Genomic DNA, 18395 nt, shown 5'->3' with positions numbered 1-18395 from the left:
TACCTAATCAAGCAGTTCATATTTGGTATTGTCATCATCAATATGAACAGGCAAAAGATCCGGACGAATGATGAATCATTTTAACCAGTGTTTCTCAACCACGTTTCTGGAGGACCACCAGCTTTGCACATTTTCCAGATCTCCTTAACTAAACACACCTGTTTCAGATTATCAGCTAATTAGCAGAGACTGAAAGACCTGTAATAGGTGTGACAGACAACAGAGACATCCAAAACATGCTCCAGGAACGTGGCTGAGAAACACTGATTTAAACAACTCTGAGTCGAATCTTTTTTCAAAAATCAATATTTTTAAACAAGGCGCACTTTTAGATTTAACCCTCAGCTGGATGTTTTCATTCACTTACAGCTATGTTGCACACTGCAAGGTCATTTTCAAAATACCTTAATAGGGGCTCTTTAAACTAAAGTTTTCCTACTTATTCATTAGATAATTGTACTACCATATTTACTGACTAGTAATTGTTTGTTTGTTTGTTTGTTTGTTTGTTTGTTTGTTTGTTTGTTTGTTTGTTTCAGCTACAATTTTAAATGTTTTACCATTAACTTCAAAAGAGCTCTGTCATAGATATAAAACATATTCAGTTCTTGACGTAATTATTAGTATATAAAAGTATGTACTACTAGTGTAAATTATTCAAAACTTAATAGCCTTTAATAGTAATAACAGATCTCCATAGAAGTCAATGGCAAGAAGTTTTTAATTTTTTACAATAATAGTTTCTCGCTTGTGAAATCTAGTGATATATTTAAGGAGGACTACACTCTCAGATATAGATTCGTGAGCTGTCACTGGGGTGGTACACATTTGTTCTTAATGGGTCTATATTGTTAGACTACCCCAAAAGTATAGTTTATTGCCTACAGATTTTAAGAAGAGCACTTTTGTACTTTTTAGGTTCTAATATGTACCTTTAAGGTATTAATATGGACCTTTATGGAAAAATTATACCTATTGAAAAAGTACCACCCCAGTGACAGCTAAAGTAGGCTCCCTTTATTTCTGAGAGTGTAGCGCAAGATAAGCACAATTAGCCAATGAATAAGCACTAAAACATAATGGAAAACATGTTTAAAATAGTGCTGGTACCAAGATAATGTCAAAACAGCTTGCCATAATATGCGCACTAGTGGAAATGAGTTGTCTTTATGCATCTGCAGATGCGATCGACATCTAGTGGTGATAAAGTGATACTGCATTTTGTAAATGAGCTTATTAGGAACCGTTTCAACGTTTAACAGCCTTTTTTGTTGGGGGTTTGAATCAGTTAGGCATAATGTGTGAACTGATGTCATGTGTTAATACTCTTCGACAGGTGAGAGCAGCTTTCAAACACAAAACCAAAGTGTGGACTTTAACCAGCAGCTCAATCCGCAACATAAACGTCAAACCATTCAACTCAGACATTGTGAGTACTTCCAGTTCCTTTCATTTGTTCGTTTGAGATTTTAAATCCACTCTTGGAGGCCTTTTTTAAGTGCAAATTAGTTTACTTGGTGGAAAATTTGTTTTATTTAGAATTCCCTCTATATATATATATATATATATATATATATATATATATATATATATATATATATATATATATATATATATATATATATATAATTTCACACTTTACTACTAAGTAGGTTATACCCATATGTGAACAAGAGGTTTTTAATAATTGAAAACAATATTTAGCAGGACCCTTTTTTAATTTATTGTAAATATTTTGATAAGTGCAAGTCAGAAAAGGTCATTAGAAAAGATCAAATCTAATTCAAACACTAATAAAAACAAAACTGCAGTAGTTTAATTAGTGTTTCACTGGAAAGTCAAACCCTACTTGCCCCGTAAGTAGTTTGAAACTGTAATTCGTTTATTTATCACAATCAAGAAAACACTACTGTAATTTTTTATTTGCTGGACGATCAACTATTAACTCGGACTAAAAAAGTGAGCATATTACCCAAGTCATAGCCTCGCTCCACTGGCTCACTCTTCATTTAGGATTGATTTTAAGATTTTGTTAATTGTTTTTAAGATTTTACATGGGTTCGTGCCACCTTATTTGACTGAGCTTTTACATGTCATCAAATCAGCTCCTTGAAATGAGGGACAGGTTCAAAAATAAGGGTAACCACGCTTCCCAAACTAATTGAACAGCTTGGAAAATCATCAAATTAATAAAAATAATAATGCACACCTGTATACTTTGCCATTTACTCGATGGTGAGTTTTGACATGATACAGTTTTGTTGTTTTTTTTTATTCTGACATTGTAAAACTCTTTGGTCAGTGTGTTTTTTTTATTTGCTATGTAAATACAATTGATTGATTGATAATTACTGAGACAGAAATAATAGAGATTGAATACAGAACTTTTAACAAAATCTTCATGAAAGTGTTTTCTTTTAAAGCACACTTAAGACTGTCGCCAAATTATTATTTATTTATTTATTTAATTTTTTTGGCATATTCAAATTATAGCCATATGGGTTGTTAAAGGTCTGGAAAGATTTATTTGAAGGTCTGTAAAGAATTATATAAATATATATATATAAATATACAGTCACAGGCCACTTTATTAGGTACACCTGTCTAACTGCTCGTTGACAAATTTCTAATCAGCCAATCACATGGCAGCAACTCTGCAGTTCAAAAAGAATGGCAGAGAAAGGTGATTTAAGTGACTTTGAAAGTGGCATGGTTGGTGGAGCCAGACGAGCTGGACTGAGTATTTCAGAAACTGCTGATCTACTGGGATTTTCGCACACAACCATCTCTAGGGTTTACAGAGAATGGTCCGAAAAAGAGAAAATATCTAGTGAGCGGCAGTTCTGTGGGCACAAACGCCTTGTTGATGTCAGAGGTCAGAGGAAAATGGCCCGACTGGTTCCAGCTGATAAAAAGGCAACAGTAACTCAAATAACCACTCGCTACAACCGAGGTATGCAGAAGAGCATCTCTGATCATACAACATGTCAAAACCTGAGGCAGATGGGTTACAGCAGCAGAAGACCGTGCTGGGTGCTACTCCTGACAGCTAAACTGAGACTACAGTACGCACCTAATCCAATAGAGGACCTATGGGATGTGGTGGAATGGGAGATTTGCTTTATGGATGTTCAGCCAACACATCTGCAGCAACTGCGTGATGCTTTCATGTCAATATGAATCAAAATCTTTAAAGAATATTTCCAGTACCTTGTTGAATCTATGCCATGAAGGATTAGGACAGTTCTGAAAGCAAAAGGGGGGACAAACCGATATTAGTAAGGTGTACCTGATAATGTAAGCAGGCAGTGAGTGTATATACACAGGTGAACTATATACAGTGTGTGTGTGTGTGTGTGTGTGCGTGTGCGTGTGTGCGTGCGTGTGTGTGTGTGTGTGTGTGTTCTGAACGTCCACATAGGAGCCAGAGAAAAATGGTCATTTATTTTGGAAGAACATTTCAGACAGTACTTAGAGGCTTTTGCATACACACACACACACACACACACACACACTAGCATTTTAATAACCGCAATGCAGATACTTTGCTGTTTTTTTTGGACACATCCGTTTTGATCACTTGCAATTAATATATACAGTAAAGTACAATTTAGTATAAGTCTCCCTGATCAGGCTTGCTTCTCCACTCCCAACATAATTTTCAGTTTTAGGTGAACTATCCCTTAGCAGACTTAGCAGAAAGGGATTTGTAACCAAAGCATTTATTAAATGTCTTTTCTTTCATAGATGAACGGCAACAAGGGCGGGATGTCTCCCACAAAGATGAACACTTGGGACAAAAGCACCAACTCAGCCAACCGCATAGATCTGTCAGCAGTATAATACATTCAGATCCAAAAGAGCGCATTAGGACAACAGCACAGCGCTTCCTGTAGAAAAACACGTGCCTTGCAGTATTGCATCGTAAACAGACTCCAAATGATGAAATGGTTACTTGCAGCTAATTGTAGAATAGTGCACTCACAACACAAAGTTCTCTGATGTCATTTCCTCCTGCTGATGATCTCTTTATTGTGAACTGGTTGAAGACACAAGGCCCGTTGTTAGGAAGAAGAAGAATATGACTTTTTTTTCTTTATTCAGTAATAATGTGGCCTGCTGAGGACTAACTAACTCTTTCAGACACAAGAACCTGTACTTTACCAGCGTTTCCTTGCTCGGAGTGTTTGGACAACATAGTAGACCTGCGCTACATTTGGACCACTGTTTGGCCGACTTTTAAAGAAGCGAATCCTCCAGTCTGGAGAGTCTCTACTTTAAGGACTCAGGCAAGACGTGAAGCAGTGGCTTCTATTAAGTCCTGTCCATCTGGCACTGCAGTTCCTGCTATTACTTTGAATTAGATGCAATACTGGTGAATTTCTGTCGGCTTTTTCTTCATTATTGTGACATTTCTCTTTTTTTATTGTCAATGGCACTTTATTGTAACCAAGTAGGGTACAAATGGGGACTGAAATATTAGACTTGTCAACAACAGTTCAGGCAAAAGAGGGGAAAAACATTCACAAAAGGAATGCGGCCAGCCTTAGGAGGTCAATGTGTGACTCATTCTGGAATAGCAGTACATTTCAAACATTTTCCATTATTTTTGCTTGAACTGAAATGATATACATCAAAAGTATAATTTAATGCTTTTCTTGCTTAGATTTTTTAGTCTTGTTTCTAGTCTAAATATCTAAAATTTCTTATATCAAGAAGCATTTTCTAAACAAGCAAAACATTTTGTCTTGTTTTGAGAAATAATATGCCAATATTAAGTGAGTTTTTACTTAAAACAAGTTAAATAATCTGCCAATAGTGTAGGCAAATAAATCTTGTTTTTTCTTTTGACGTAAGATTATTTTGCTTACCCCATTGGCAGATTATTTTGCTGGTTTTAAGGAAAAACTCACTTAATATTGGCATATTATTTCTCAAAACAAGGCAATATGTTTTGCTTGTCTAGAAAACTCTTCTTGATTTAGGAATTTTTAGATATTTGGACTAGAAACAAGACAAAAAAATCTAAGTAAGAAAAGCATTTTTTGCAGTGTGTAAACTGAATTCATTATTACTGTAATAAATAATGCTTCAATTCACTCAGAAATAACGGTACAAATCTGTCACTGGGGTGTCAGTTATTCTGCTTTGAAAATGTGCGTTACGTGCCAGAATAGCTGTCTTTGTTTTAGTTTTTTAACACGCCCACTGCCACTTTAGCCAATTATATTTCAGCACCCTGGGTAACCTTCATGGAAGACAGCGTATTTCATTCATTTAGTCAGGAAGGCCTTTCAAATCATGGGTACATGACCGAAATGGGACCTCCGATGGACAGTAGCAGACTCTGAAATGAGACGCAGATTCAGAGTTCCACATAAGCCATTCAGAAGCAGAGAATAGTGCACTCACTGCACTTAAGCGAAATGGTAAGGTTTATAATCTAACTAATGCATATTAAACCTCTTTAACATTATTACATGTACATGCGTAGAGTGCACAGAGTCACAGTTCTAAAGTTCAGTCTCAGATAGTTTACTTTATTTTCAAGATCTGCTGCTGCTTTCATAGTATGGCAATAAATGTCTAGTAACTTTGTGTTAAACTTGCATAATGCACCTTTAAGGTACTATAAGATACACATTTGAACTTTTGAGGTATCAAAATGTACCTTTAGGAACAAAAATGTACCTTTTGAAAAGGTACCGCGCCAGTAACAGATTTTGTACCTTTATTTCTGAGAGTTTAGGGAACCTTTAAATCTATTCTAATAAATTCTGTTAGAACAGAGTTAACAGTAACAGTAACACTTTGTTCTTCAGCTTAAGATGCTAATCTCAAACTAGAAACCACATGGGCCTGTCTAAAACAGACTTTTATGTATTTTTGTCATATTCTAGTTTTCAGAAATTCACTGAACAATCCAAAACAAGGTCACTGCAGTTCGTAACTTTTTGATTTAGTGGCTAATTGCTATGAGTTTGTACAGTTGGGTTTAGAGGCAGGTGCCTCGTGCCACGCCTTCTTTTTAAAATCGATCACTTTCATACGATTGAACTCATACGTATTAGCCACTAAAGTAACAAAATGTAAAATAGTTACATTTCCTCATGAGATCAGGCTGAACAATCGAGTTGACAAATCGTCACCTAGGAAATATAAGGTTATATTTGCATTCTGAATGATTCTGAGATTTTTGCATTCCATATAGTAAACAGTATGTGTGTAACATTTGTTTTTTAAATAAAAAGTATCAAAATGTAAACAACTTTAAAAAAAAAACATCCCATAATGTAATTAAGTTGTCATTTAATAAGAATATGTCAATAATTCAATTTTGACAAAAAATGTCAGATAGAACCTTATAATTCTAAGGTACGAAATAAGTAATCTACTGTTTACTGTGTATTTTAAATATTTTGTGGAAATAAGAGAAAAAAAAGTTACATGCTTTAATGCCTTCCAGATTTCCATTTTTTATTTATTTTTTTGCCTGAAGTCAAAGTCACTTGCGTATTCTGTCAGTGTTTTAAAGGTTGTCATGCCTATTTACAGTATTTATTACTGAAATTACAACTAATACAGAAATTAGATATTTCATGCAAATGTGTATTTCACTTAGTAAACAAACAAAAAACATGAAAAATTAGACTTGAAATTGAAGGTATTTTTCGGGTATTATTATTCTTTTAAAGTTAATATTTTCAACACTGAATGTCCTTAAATACAAGTTAAAAACATTATTTTACAAACCTTTAACAAATCTTTATAAATGTCTTGTTTTTGAAAATGTATGAACACAATTCCATTAAAAGATTTATCTTTTTTTTATTTTTTTAAGTTTGCCATTTTACAATTTGAGTGTTGAAAACAGATTGAGGTCATGTTTTTGATTTAAAGCAAATAGCTTTATGGATATTCTGATATGTTAGGACATTATCTTTAATATGGACTTTCTCTGTGAATGGTTACAAAGTTTTGGCTTATCAGTGTATATTGTAAAATCAGTAAAATAGTTTGAAGTTAAGCAATCATACATGAAGGACTGATTAGTTTGAGACCAACTGTTGTTTTGTGTTTAAAAATCTATAAATTACTGAAAAAATGTCCTTCACTTTTCCATACAATGTGCAATGGGGCTGAACAGCAAACATTGAAAGATACAACAAACACTATAACACAGGTGAAACAATGACAAAAATAATGAAGTACGCTTATTTAGGTCTTCATGCTTTACTGGTTGCATGCAAACTATAGGATACAGATAAAAAGGTGTGTTTTGATGATTACCATAAAGTTAAAAGTGTTAATATTAATATTACTAATTAATATAAAATTTAAAAAATAACATTCAGCTTTGTTAGGAAGGTCAAGACCTCTGAGGTGGAAAAGGCCAACAGTCATTTTAAGCTTACTATGCTAAGCTAATTTTGTGTTAACAGTTCTTTTAATAATATTAGAACAAAAAGATGGTAAATGTGGCTATTATACCACAACTGAAGACCTAATTGTACCCTATTCAAGTGCCAAGTCGTATGTGTCTGCATCATTTCATTGTGATGATGCACATAACATCATCAAGTGATGTTAAAAGCCAGTATGTGACAAAGTTAGCCATGCAGTGTCTGATATCGTGCTGTCATAATCATATTTAATAGTACCAAGACAGGTCAGTGTGTATTATTAACGTGTGACCACATATACTTTTAAATTATTGTCGTCTTCGTGTTCCATCAAAGACTGTGATACTGCCAAAAAGATCCTCTTCTTCAGTATCACAACACTGTTTTTTAACGTTATAGCTAATTCAGCTATTGTTTATTGTTTGTGAGTGGACGAACAAATTGCAGAAGGTACGGTTTCTTCTAAAATCAGTTAAAATACCAAATGCAATTCGTACATGTTTGTTATTTAATGTTTGAACGTAATTGTGTTAATGCTGTGCCTCTCATATTAGTGTCTTAAACCAATTCATGTGATTATGTTCTTCATTTTTCCTCATATGAATGTTATTTTTTGCAGTATATGATTGGACTTTACATTTTCACGATACACAGTCTTCAAAAGTATTAAATAGCAACATTGTAAACACAAATGTAGTGTTGTGAGGAGACTATATGACATATATAATGTGCCTTAGGTCTACAAAATGCAGTAAAGAGTGTTGATCTTAAGTTTATAATGTGAGAAACCTTTCTGTGAAATCTTTTTTTTTATTCTGTTTTCTTGGTTTGTTCACTTTCATTGCAAAATATTTTTTCACCTTTCTTTTGTTGTTGTTTATGCAAAATAAATCTTTATTTAAGTCGACAAACTGTACTGTGATATGACAAGCATGAGTTGTACATATTTGTGTGCTCTTTTCTTATGAATCTCTTTAAAAAGAGTCTCAATATAATCTAAATATTAATCTTTATAATAGAGGACCTACAGTAAAGACTTTATTTGCATTTTATGTGGTTTATTTGAATTTATACATGTACAGTTATTATTTCCTAAATGGTGTTTAACAGAGAAAGAAAAATTTGACAGTATGTCTGATAATATTTTTTCTTCTGGAGAAAGTCATTTGTTTTATTTCAGCTAGAATAAAAGCAGTTTTATAATTTTTTAAACACTATTTTAAGGTCAAAATTATTAGCCCCTTTAAGCTATATATTTTTTCGACAATTTGCATTTAATATTAATATCAATGTCTTGGACATTATAAGTAATAAAATGATTGAGTAAAATGAGTAAATTATGTTTTGGTCATTTATATTTATTTAGACTGTGAAGCGTTTGCGCTGTTTAAACGCAGCTATGTCAGGATTGGGATAGGCTATATATTTTCATTATCTAAATAATTATTATAGTTATGATTATTAATATTATTATTTTATGACATTTATTTAGGCTATTGCGCTTAAATAAGTAATCCGTGATTCTAAATTCATATTTCTATTTATCCTTTTTAGCTATCCCTCTGCCTGCCTTTCTCTTCTTTTTTTCAAATTTTTGGGGTTTTGCCATGGGTAAACGTTTGCAAAAAGTCTTTAGTTTGTCCAGATTAATCGTTTTTCCTCTAACATAGAGACTAAGTAGAAGGAAATAAATGAATTGATGAATGAATGAAATGATTGACTTTTTTATACATGTGCTGTACGTTACAAAAGCGAACGAGTGGCTGCGAGCTCCAGTGGTCGATGAGAGCCAGTGACACAGTATTATGGTGACATTTGAATATGTAATTGATATAGACTTAATATTGAAATTGCTGTTTTATATTTTTAACATACGGGGCCATTGGAAAACCACACAGCTACAATAAAGATGGGAATCCTTAAAACAGTGAGCATCAATAGCATGATGAAGTTTAAGAGCCCTGTCAACTGTGCTGAATGTTTGCTGTCCTGGAAGAGGAGATGGTGCTTTATAAGGTATATTTTGTTGAAATGTGAAATGTATTTGTTTTTCTAAAGTACTTTTACAATAGTGTCTCTTTAATAAAATAAATAAATAAATGTGGCAGTGTTTGGTGTATCAATATTTCGTATATTCTATTATTCATTTTCTTTCGGGACAACGAGGAATAAACAATTCAGTAAAGTTGCTTTAGCATTGTTTACCAAAATACAATTAACCAATATACATTTTTAAATTAGGTGAAACCAAAAAAGCTTGCTACACACAATTTAAAATATTCAATTGGGCCAATAACATGATTGGGCAGACTTGATGGTTTTTTATTGGCTCAACACATTATTTCTCAGTGAGTCAATGTTAACAGGCTGTTGCCACAATTAAATTTAGATGTGATCAGTCACTAGAAAATGTAGTTTAGGGAGTAATTTATATTTAAATAAATTATTATATTTATTTATTTATTACAGCATATAAATAATTAGAATTTATATTTATAACATAATTGTAAATATTATTCAATCAAAAAATGAATAAATTATTTAAATATTTGTTTGATGTATTGTATGCTTTGTATTATTATTATGGCTTATTATATTATAGTTTTATTATAGTTTTCATTGTGCAGTTTGTGGTGGATTGTTTTGAAAATCAGGTTAAAAGGGTAATAATAATTCCAGAATTGTTAATTTTATTTATTAATTATAAATTGAAAAAAAATCTACTTAATAGAGGGAAAAGAAATGAAATGCAGCCTCTTTTATATGAATTAATGAATTTATTAATTGATTTATTAATTTAGAATGGTTGCTTCCATGAATCCTGCGACTTCCACATCTTCAGGTGATTCTGATGTTACTCTTCAGGTAAATCTTCTGCTGTCCAGAATCAGCTGGTTTGTCTTAGTCGGGCATCTCCGCTGAGACCAGTCCACTATGGGTGACCCTACCGGTATCTGTGAAGTACCAGTGGCGAAGCTCTCAGCATCACTGATGCACACAAGCCCTCACAGCACGTCAAGCTGCAAACCACGTGAGGGACCCTAACCTACCCTACCCTAACAGACACCGCAAATCACTAAACGCATCGAAACTCTCAGAAGAGTCCAGCGACCGACCAGCAACACGAGAACAAGCGCTCAGAAAACCTTGACAACCGCGCAGAAAACCACCTGAAACATCCTGAAGACCACCGAGCAAACCAAGAGCTTCAGTCAACAACACCAAGAATCAATAAAAACAAGCAATTGATGAAACAAAACATGCAAAAGGAAACTTACTGTGAACTTGCTCTACAACTATGTACACTATATACATACGCAGGCCTGCAGTGTGGTTTGGGACACTGTAAAGGCTCAGCGTCTGGCCCTCTTTCTTCTGGGCTTCTCAGGTAGTGGCTCTCCACTGATGTCCACATGGACTCGAGGAGCCATGCTGTTTGGTCCGGATCCACATCTGCGTTCTGTAACGAGGATTCGTCCATCAGCCAGCACCGTCTCCTCCATTACAGGACACCTGAGTGCCTCCCACAGCCGCTGCTTGATCTCCAGGCCCAGCTGAAGGCTGTAGGGACGACTCTTGATCATGGGCTCGACCACAGAGTAGTAGATGTCCTGGTAGGCCTGAACGCTGTAGCCATGGATAGTGAGTGGCTCCTCCTGCTGTCCCACGTCCACTGAAGACACTGGGGGTGATGGACGGATGTGGGGAAGGACAGCCGCGTTCTGCAGGTGACGCTCCTCCAGACCTGGGGAAGAGATACAGCTGTAAGTGTGATCCAACCTGATCACAGCTACAGGATCCTGAACAGATGGGACACCCTCCAGCAGGAAGTCCTTCAGGTGTGCTGGAAGACTCCTGGTTCGTCTGAGGCGCCGCTGCTCCATGAATATCAACTTTCCAAATCAGACAAACTGATGAAACTTGTCAAAGTGGAGAGTTCAAAGAGCTCAAGTGATCAGATTCAGAGAGATGTGTTGATGTCCAGTGTAAACTCAGGTTGCCGTGGTGACAGAATATTGGAGTCTTTTAAATGTAAACAACACTTGATCAGCAGAAAGTCAATTAGTGGAGGAGTTCCTCTCTGTTGCTTCTCTATTACACATTTAGTCTTTTTACAGTATAAAAAGGTAAATATAGCGTGAACTAAACAAAATATGTAATACAGAAACATTAAAACTTTCAGTTAAATTTGATTAAAATCAGTTAGGGTAAGCAGATATCCTGATAATTATTATTATTTTTATCATAACTGGGTTTAAACCCCAAAACAATAATAAAAACGAAAAAATACATAAAATATTCTCTTCATTTATTTATACATTATTTATTTATTTTTCATAATAATTTTTATCAAATTTTGTTGCACTCTAACTTTATTTAACCAAATTTCAAATACGTTTTTTTATCTGATCATATTTTTGCATTAATTATTTTATTATTAGATTATTAAAAAATGACCCTGTAAATAAAATAATTGTGGACACTTACTATTAAATATTGACTCAACAAATGACTTCACAATAATAAGTCCCAAACGAAAAAAAAAATCCACATAAATAATTTCAGCTCATGGTCTGAAGTAAAAATTTTAAATATTCATTCACCAAACATAAAACTGTATTTGGCAATTTATCAAACAGAAGTGAAACAGTATTTGAGTTTGTGAACAAACCTTGCAGCAAAAACACGTGTACGCATGCGCGTGAGAGTCGTTTGTTGGAGATTTAAATTCCAGCGCAGCAATGGCAGAGCTCCTCCGAAACATCATATTCAGGCGATTTTCCTTCATCAAAGTTATGATGAGTAGTGAATTCTGTATTTATTGAATCGTTTTTAAGTTTAGTCAAATGCAAGTCTCAGTAAGTCCTGACATAAAACGAAAAGTATGGGTATTACGTTAACCTGCCGCTCCGTCATAATGATGTACATAGCACGTTAACGTTAATTACATACATTACTCTGGCTAGTTATATGTTACCGGTTGTCAGTTCTACTGTAGGTTTATTCATTTTCTATAAAACAAAATATTATGTTAAACACAAGCCTGCCTTGTTGATTTCAACTTAAAAATAATAAACATTGATTTGGATTTCTTAAAAGGATAGTTCACCCCCAAATCAAATTGTACTATTTACTCAGGCACATGTGCTTTCTAACTTTTGTAAGTTTCTTTCTTCTGCTGAACTCTAAAGAATATATTTTAAAGAAAGCTGAAACCTGTAACCATTTATTTCCATAGTAGAAAAAACAAAGACTATGGAAGTCAATGCTACAGGTTTCCAGCTTTCTTTAAAATATATTATTTACAGAAGATAGAAGGAAAAACAGGTTTGGAATAAGTAAAGGGAGAGTAGATTATGACAGAATTTTCAGTTTTGTGTTAAAGAAAAACTGTTTTTTGTCTTCTGACGTTATTTACTCATTGTAAATGATATTTAGAACCATTACTGTAAACAAACAGGTGCCTGGCCAAAGTGACATTTTACATATGAATGTGCAATTTACCACATAGCATTCTCACAGTATGGGAAGTATTAATTACTATACTGTTGCTATGCTAATAATTATGTGAACGTCCACATTCTGTCATTCTAAAATGGCATTTTGTGATCCAACAGGAATAGTGTTTTGAAAATGACACAGTATTATGGTGACATTTGAATATGTATTTGATAAAGACTTAATATTGACATTGCTGTGTTATATTTTTAACATACAGGACCACTGGAAAACCACACAACTTTAATGAAGATGGGAATCCTTGTAACTGAGCATTAGCAGCATGATGAAGTTTAAGAGCCCTGTCAACTGTGCTAAATGTCTGCTGTCCTGGAAGAGGAGATTGTGCTCGACAATAGGAAACTTTATCAATTCATCTTTTGTGCTTTTGGGTTATAGTATCTACTCAACCTGGAATACAATGACTAAATAGGTTTACATGGTAAATATTTGAAACAGATGCAGCTTTATGTGCTTGAAGTTCCTTTGGAAGATTTTTTTTTCACTTTTCTTAAAACTTTTATGAGTTTTTTTTCTGTTCTGGAATCATCTGTGTCAACTGGGTAAAGTAACTCATTGTTTAGATTTGATGGTGTTTTTGATATTAATTTATTAATTTTCCTTCAGCTTAGTCCCTTGTTTATCAGGGGGCGCCACAGCGGAATGAACCGTTAATTTTTTATATGCAAATATATTAGAGGTTTAATGTTAATGAATGGGTTTAACCATTGAAAATGTGATTTCATAAGTTCAGATTATCTTTTGTAGTATGAAAGTATTCAGGTGACAACACTAAACAATGGTTAAAGTAACCTCACAAAAATACTCACATTTTATGGTTTGTTTTTACATTTTTGCAGATATTTGGGATATATATTAAGTACACTCCAGCTCTATGTATTCACCTTATTTGTCACGTACGAGCGGGCTCAGCCATTTGAATCTTTTTGGCTGGAGATTTCCGCTTTCATTCACTTCCATTGATTTTTAGATGTTAAAAACAGCTTGTTATGATGCTTGATGTTGCAAACTGATATTTTCTTATTATATTATTCTGCTTTGTCTGTAGAGTCATAAACACAGTTGTTTGTAGAGCAAGTAGTTTGTCTGTTTCTGCTGTTTATTATTCCTAGTCTTTTCTCCCATATAAGGCACTGAATCAGATGTTCTAAAACAATCGCAAAAACGGGGGCATTTCCTCATCAAAGAATAAAGGAGAAATAAAATGCTACAATTTCTACGGTTACTTTATTGAAATGTGAAATGTATTTGTTAATTTATAGTATTTTCACAATAGTGTCTCTTTAATAAAATAAATAAATAAATGTGGCAGTGTTTGGTGTATCAATATTTCGTATATTCTATTACTCATTTTCTTTCGGGACAACGAGGAATAAACAATTCAGTAAAGTTGCTTTAGCATTGTTTACCAAAATACAATTAACCAATATACATTTCTAAATTAGATGAAACCAAAAAAGCTTGCTACACACAATTTAAAATATTCAATTGGGCCAATAACATGATTGCACAGACTTGATGGTTTTTATTGGCTCAACACATTATTTCTCATTGAGCCAATGTTAACAAGCTGTTGCCACAATTAAATTTAGATGTGATCAGTCACTAGAAAATGTAGTTTAGGGTGTAATTTATATTTAAATAAATTATTATATTTATTTTTTACAGCTTATAAATAATTAGAATTTATATTTATAACATAATTGTAAATATTCAATCAAAAAAATGAATAAATTAATTAAATATTTGTTTTATGTATGCTTTGTATTATTATTATGGCTTATTATATTCTAGTTTTATTATAGTTTTCATAGTGCAGTTTGTGGTGGATTGTTTTGAAAATCAGGTTAAATGGGTAATAATAATTCCAGAATTGTTACTTTTATTTATTAATTATAACTTGATAAAATTCAACTTAATAGAGAAAAAAAGAAATGAAATGCAGCCTCTTTTATATGAATTAATGAATTTATTAATTGATTTATTAATTTACAATGGTTGCTTCCATGAATCCTGCGACTTCCACATCTTCAGGTGATTCTGATGTTACTCTTCAGGTAAATCTTCTGCTGTCCAGAATCAGCTGGTTTGTCTTAGTCGGGCATCTCCGCTGAGACCAGTCCACTATGGGTGACCCTACCGGTATCTGTGAAGTACCAGTGGCGAAGCTCTCAGCATCACTGATGCACACAAGCCCTCACAGCACGTCAAGCTGCAAACCACGTGAGGGACCCTAACCTAACCTACTCTAACAGACAGCGCAAATCACTAAACGCATCGAAACTCTCAGAAGAGTCCAGCGACCGACCAGCAACCAGAGAACAAGTGCTCAGAAAACCTCGACAACCGCGCAGAAAACCACCTGAAACATCATGAAGACCATGGCAGAGCTCCTCCGAAACATCATATTCAGGCGATTTTCCTTCATCAAAGTTATGATGAGTAGTGAATTCTGTATTTATTGAATCGTTTTTAAGTTTAGTCAAATGCAAGTCTCAGTAAGTCCTGACATAAAACGAAAAGTATGGGTATTACGTTAACCTGCCGCTCCGTCATAATGATGTACATAGCAAGTTAACGTTTATTACATACATTACTCTGGCTAGTTATATATTACCGGTTGTCAGTTCTACCGTAGCCTTATTCATTTTCAATAAAACAAAATATTATGTAAAACACAAGCCTGCCTTATTGATTTCAACTTAAAAATAATAAACATTGATTTGGATTTCTTAAAGGGACAGTTCACTCCCAAATCAAATTGAACTATTTACGCAGGCACATGTGCTTTCTAACTTTTGTAAGTTTCTTTCTTCTGCTGAACTCTAAAGAATATATTTTAAAGAAAGCTGAAACCTGTAACCATTTATTTCTATAGTAGGAAAAGCAACGACTATGGAAGTCAATGCTACAGGTTTCCAGCTTTCTTTAAAATATATTATTTACAGAAGATAGAAAGAAAAACAGTTTTAAAATAAGTGAAGGGAGATTAGTGAAGGTAATTTTTTTTCTCTCGATAATCTACCGAACACACCATTAACAATTGTTATACAATAACTTGCCTAATTACCCTAACCTGCCTAGTTAACCTAATTAACCTAGTAAAGCCTTTAAATGTCACTTTAAGCTGTATAGAAGTGTCTTGAAAAATATCCGGTAAAATATTATTTACTGTCATCATAGCAAAGATAAAATAAATCAGTTATTAGAGATGAGATATTAAAACTATTATGTTTACAAAAAATACAAATGTGCTGAAACAATCTTCCCTCCATTTAACAGAAGTTGGGGAAAAAAATAAACAGGGGCGATAATAATTCAGCTAATAATTCTGACTTCAACTATATATATATATATATATATATATATATATATATATATATATATATATATATATATATATATATATATATATATATATATATATGTATGTATTGGCAATATATAAATACACTTTTATGTCAAAAAGATTATGTTATGAAGAAATTTTATAAATTTCCTACCTTAAACTTTATCAAATGACGTGTATCATTGCTTTTTCTGTATGCCACTACATGCCTTCAGATCCATTAAAGATGGCACTGAGACCTCTCTTGTGGAACTGGACGTTTAATGATACTCGAACAGCAGTCACTACATGTGAATTACATTGTGTGGTAAAAAAAAAAATTATTTTAAGATTCTATTTTATGAAAGACACTTTCTATGTTTAGTTAGCATCCAGTGGAAAGATGTTTATTGTAGCGTTCTAATAAGATGCCTGCTAGAAAGCAAGACTTACTTGAATTGAAGTACAGTAAGTATTCTTATCTATATATAGAATCTAGTATAAAAATGATGGAGCTGAATTTCACCTCTGGTCATCCTTACCACAGAAATATCCTCATCTTATGCTTTGTATGTGTAATGGGCAGTGGCGCAACAAGGGGGTATGCAGTATATGCGGCGCATAGGGGCGCCACACATGGGGGGACGCCGTTGTGCCAAAACAATTTTTTAAAATTATCCTTATTAAAAGTTTCAAATAATAAAAATAAATAAATATGTTTTGTTAAAAAACATTATTTTGCATTTTTGACGAATATAATATTGTTATTGTTTAATTCAAAATCATTTAACACAATAACATGCAGTCCCACAGCCGAAAGTGTTCATGTAGATGTAACTGTTTAGATTTGTTTTTATTTTTATCAAAATAAACTGTCAAATCATACATAATGTCAAAATTTATAAGATTAATCTGAAAATTTGTCTTCATTTATTATGAATTAATTAATATAAAATAAGAGGGATCACACAAAATTTGAACCCGCATACCCCTCAGTAAATGTGTAGTTGCGCCCCTGGTAATGGGTACAAAGGAGACTTTATTAAGAGAATCTTCAGGCAGGACAAGGTCAAAACAGGGACAATCAGTAGCATGCAGATAGTCCAAAAGCGTAGTCAGAATACAGGCAAATGGTCGGGACAGGCGGCAAAACTGCATACAACAATACACAAAGCAAAGGTCAAAAAACACGGCATGCAAGACAAGGAAACACTTCATATTTTATACCCATCTGATCACGAGCTTCCACCTGTGTGTATAATCAGGAAGAAAACTGGAACTGGTGTGTGTGCATGGTGCATGATGGGAGCTGTAGTCCATTAAAGTGGCAGACGTGTAGTCCTGCAAATGCTAGATTGCTGGTGATCGTGACAGAACGCTTAACCCCTAAGTAATCATTGGAGATATTCAGGATTGTATGCACATGTGTGGAAATGTTTGATTTAACCAATCAGGATAAAACATCTTTATGCATGACACAATCAGTGACATTGTTAGAGTATAATTGTTGTTGATTTGCGATTGTGCATGTCTTGAGATTTTAGATCTGACACACCTGTCATTTTTGGGTTTAAACTCTCGTTCTCTAACATGTGCATTTCTAAGGACTTTGTTTAGACTACTTTAACGGTGAATATCTCAGATTCTAGATCTATTAAGCCTATTTATTCAACTGTTTAGATTTTTAAAATCTAAATAAATAAGAGCCTTACTTTGTTACAGTACATTATAAACGCCAATTTTAATCAATTTAATGTATTCTTCCTGGAAAAAAAAGCATAAACTTAGTGTGGTAAACAAACAAGTGAGGAAAGAGAAAGATAACAGACTACAATGGGAAATCAAACAGAGTTGAAGTTTTGCCTCTTTTAGCCAAGACATGATTAGAGAGAATGACGTTTGTCCTGCAGGAAGTGTCATCATGGCTCGTATCAGAGGTAGTGAACCTCCTCCTCACACATTTAAAACCTCTTATACGCTCCATGGCTCACAAATTTGGCAGATTAAAGCGTGACCGGGTGGAGTACATTTGAGATACAAAAGCAGATTATGCAGATTCATTGACTACTTTCATTGCAAATGACTGATGAGTGTCCCAGGCGGCGTTTTCATGTGTACGACTGAAATAAGTCCCGCTTATCAGC

At 33.7% G+C, this 18395-nt stretch overlaps 1 protein-coding gene across 3 annotated transcripts in view; it reads left to right on the top strand.

Annotated features, from left to right (window-relative positions):
• The window catches only part of adgrd1 (adhesion G protein-coupled receptor D1), a 113786-nt gene extending 108667 nt beyond the window's left edge, over positions 1–5119 (top strand). For 2 of the 3 annotated variants that reach the window (XM_087265303.1, XM_087265302.1), the window contains exons 24-25: positions 1337–1429; positions 3748–5119. In XM_087265303.1, coding sequence (XP_087121429.1) covers positions 1337–1429; positions 3748–3843 — 189 coding nt within the window. In that variant the 3' untranslated portion in view covers positions 3844–5119. The remainder of the gene's footprint in view (positions 1–1336; positions 1430–3747) is intronic. The other variant, XM_087265301.1, reaches the window with a different exon arrangement.
• Positions 5120–18395: the final 13276 nt, after the last annotated feature.

This window comes from Danio rerio, chromosome 8 (genome assembly GCF_052040795.2).
Source record: "Danio rerio strain M-AB ecotype USA chromosome 8, GRCz13ab, whole genome shotgun sequence".
NCBI classification, from domain to species: Eukaryota; Metazoa; Chordata; class Actinopteri; order Cypriniformes; family Danionidae; genus Danio; species Danio rerio.
The sequence above is the reverse complement of the archived record's forward strand: the minus strand, read 5'-3'. Positions and strand labels throughout refer to the sequence as shown.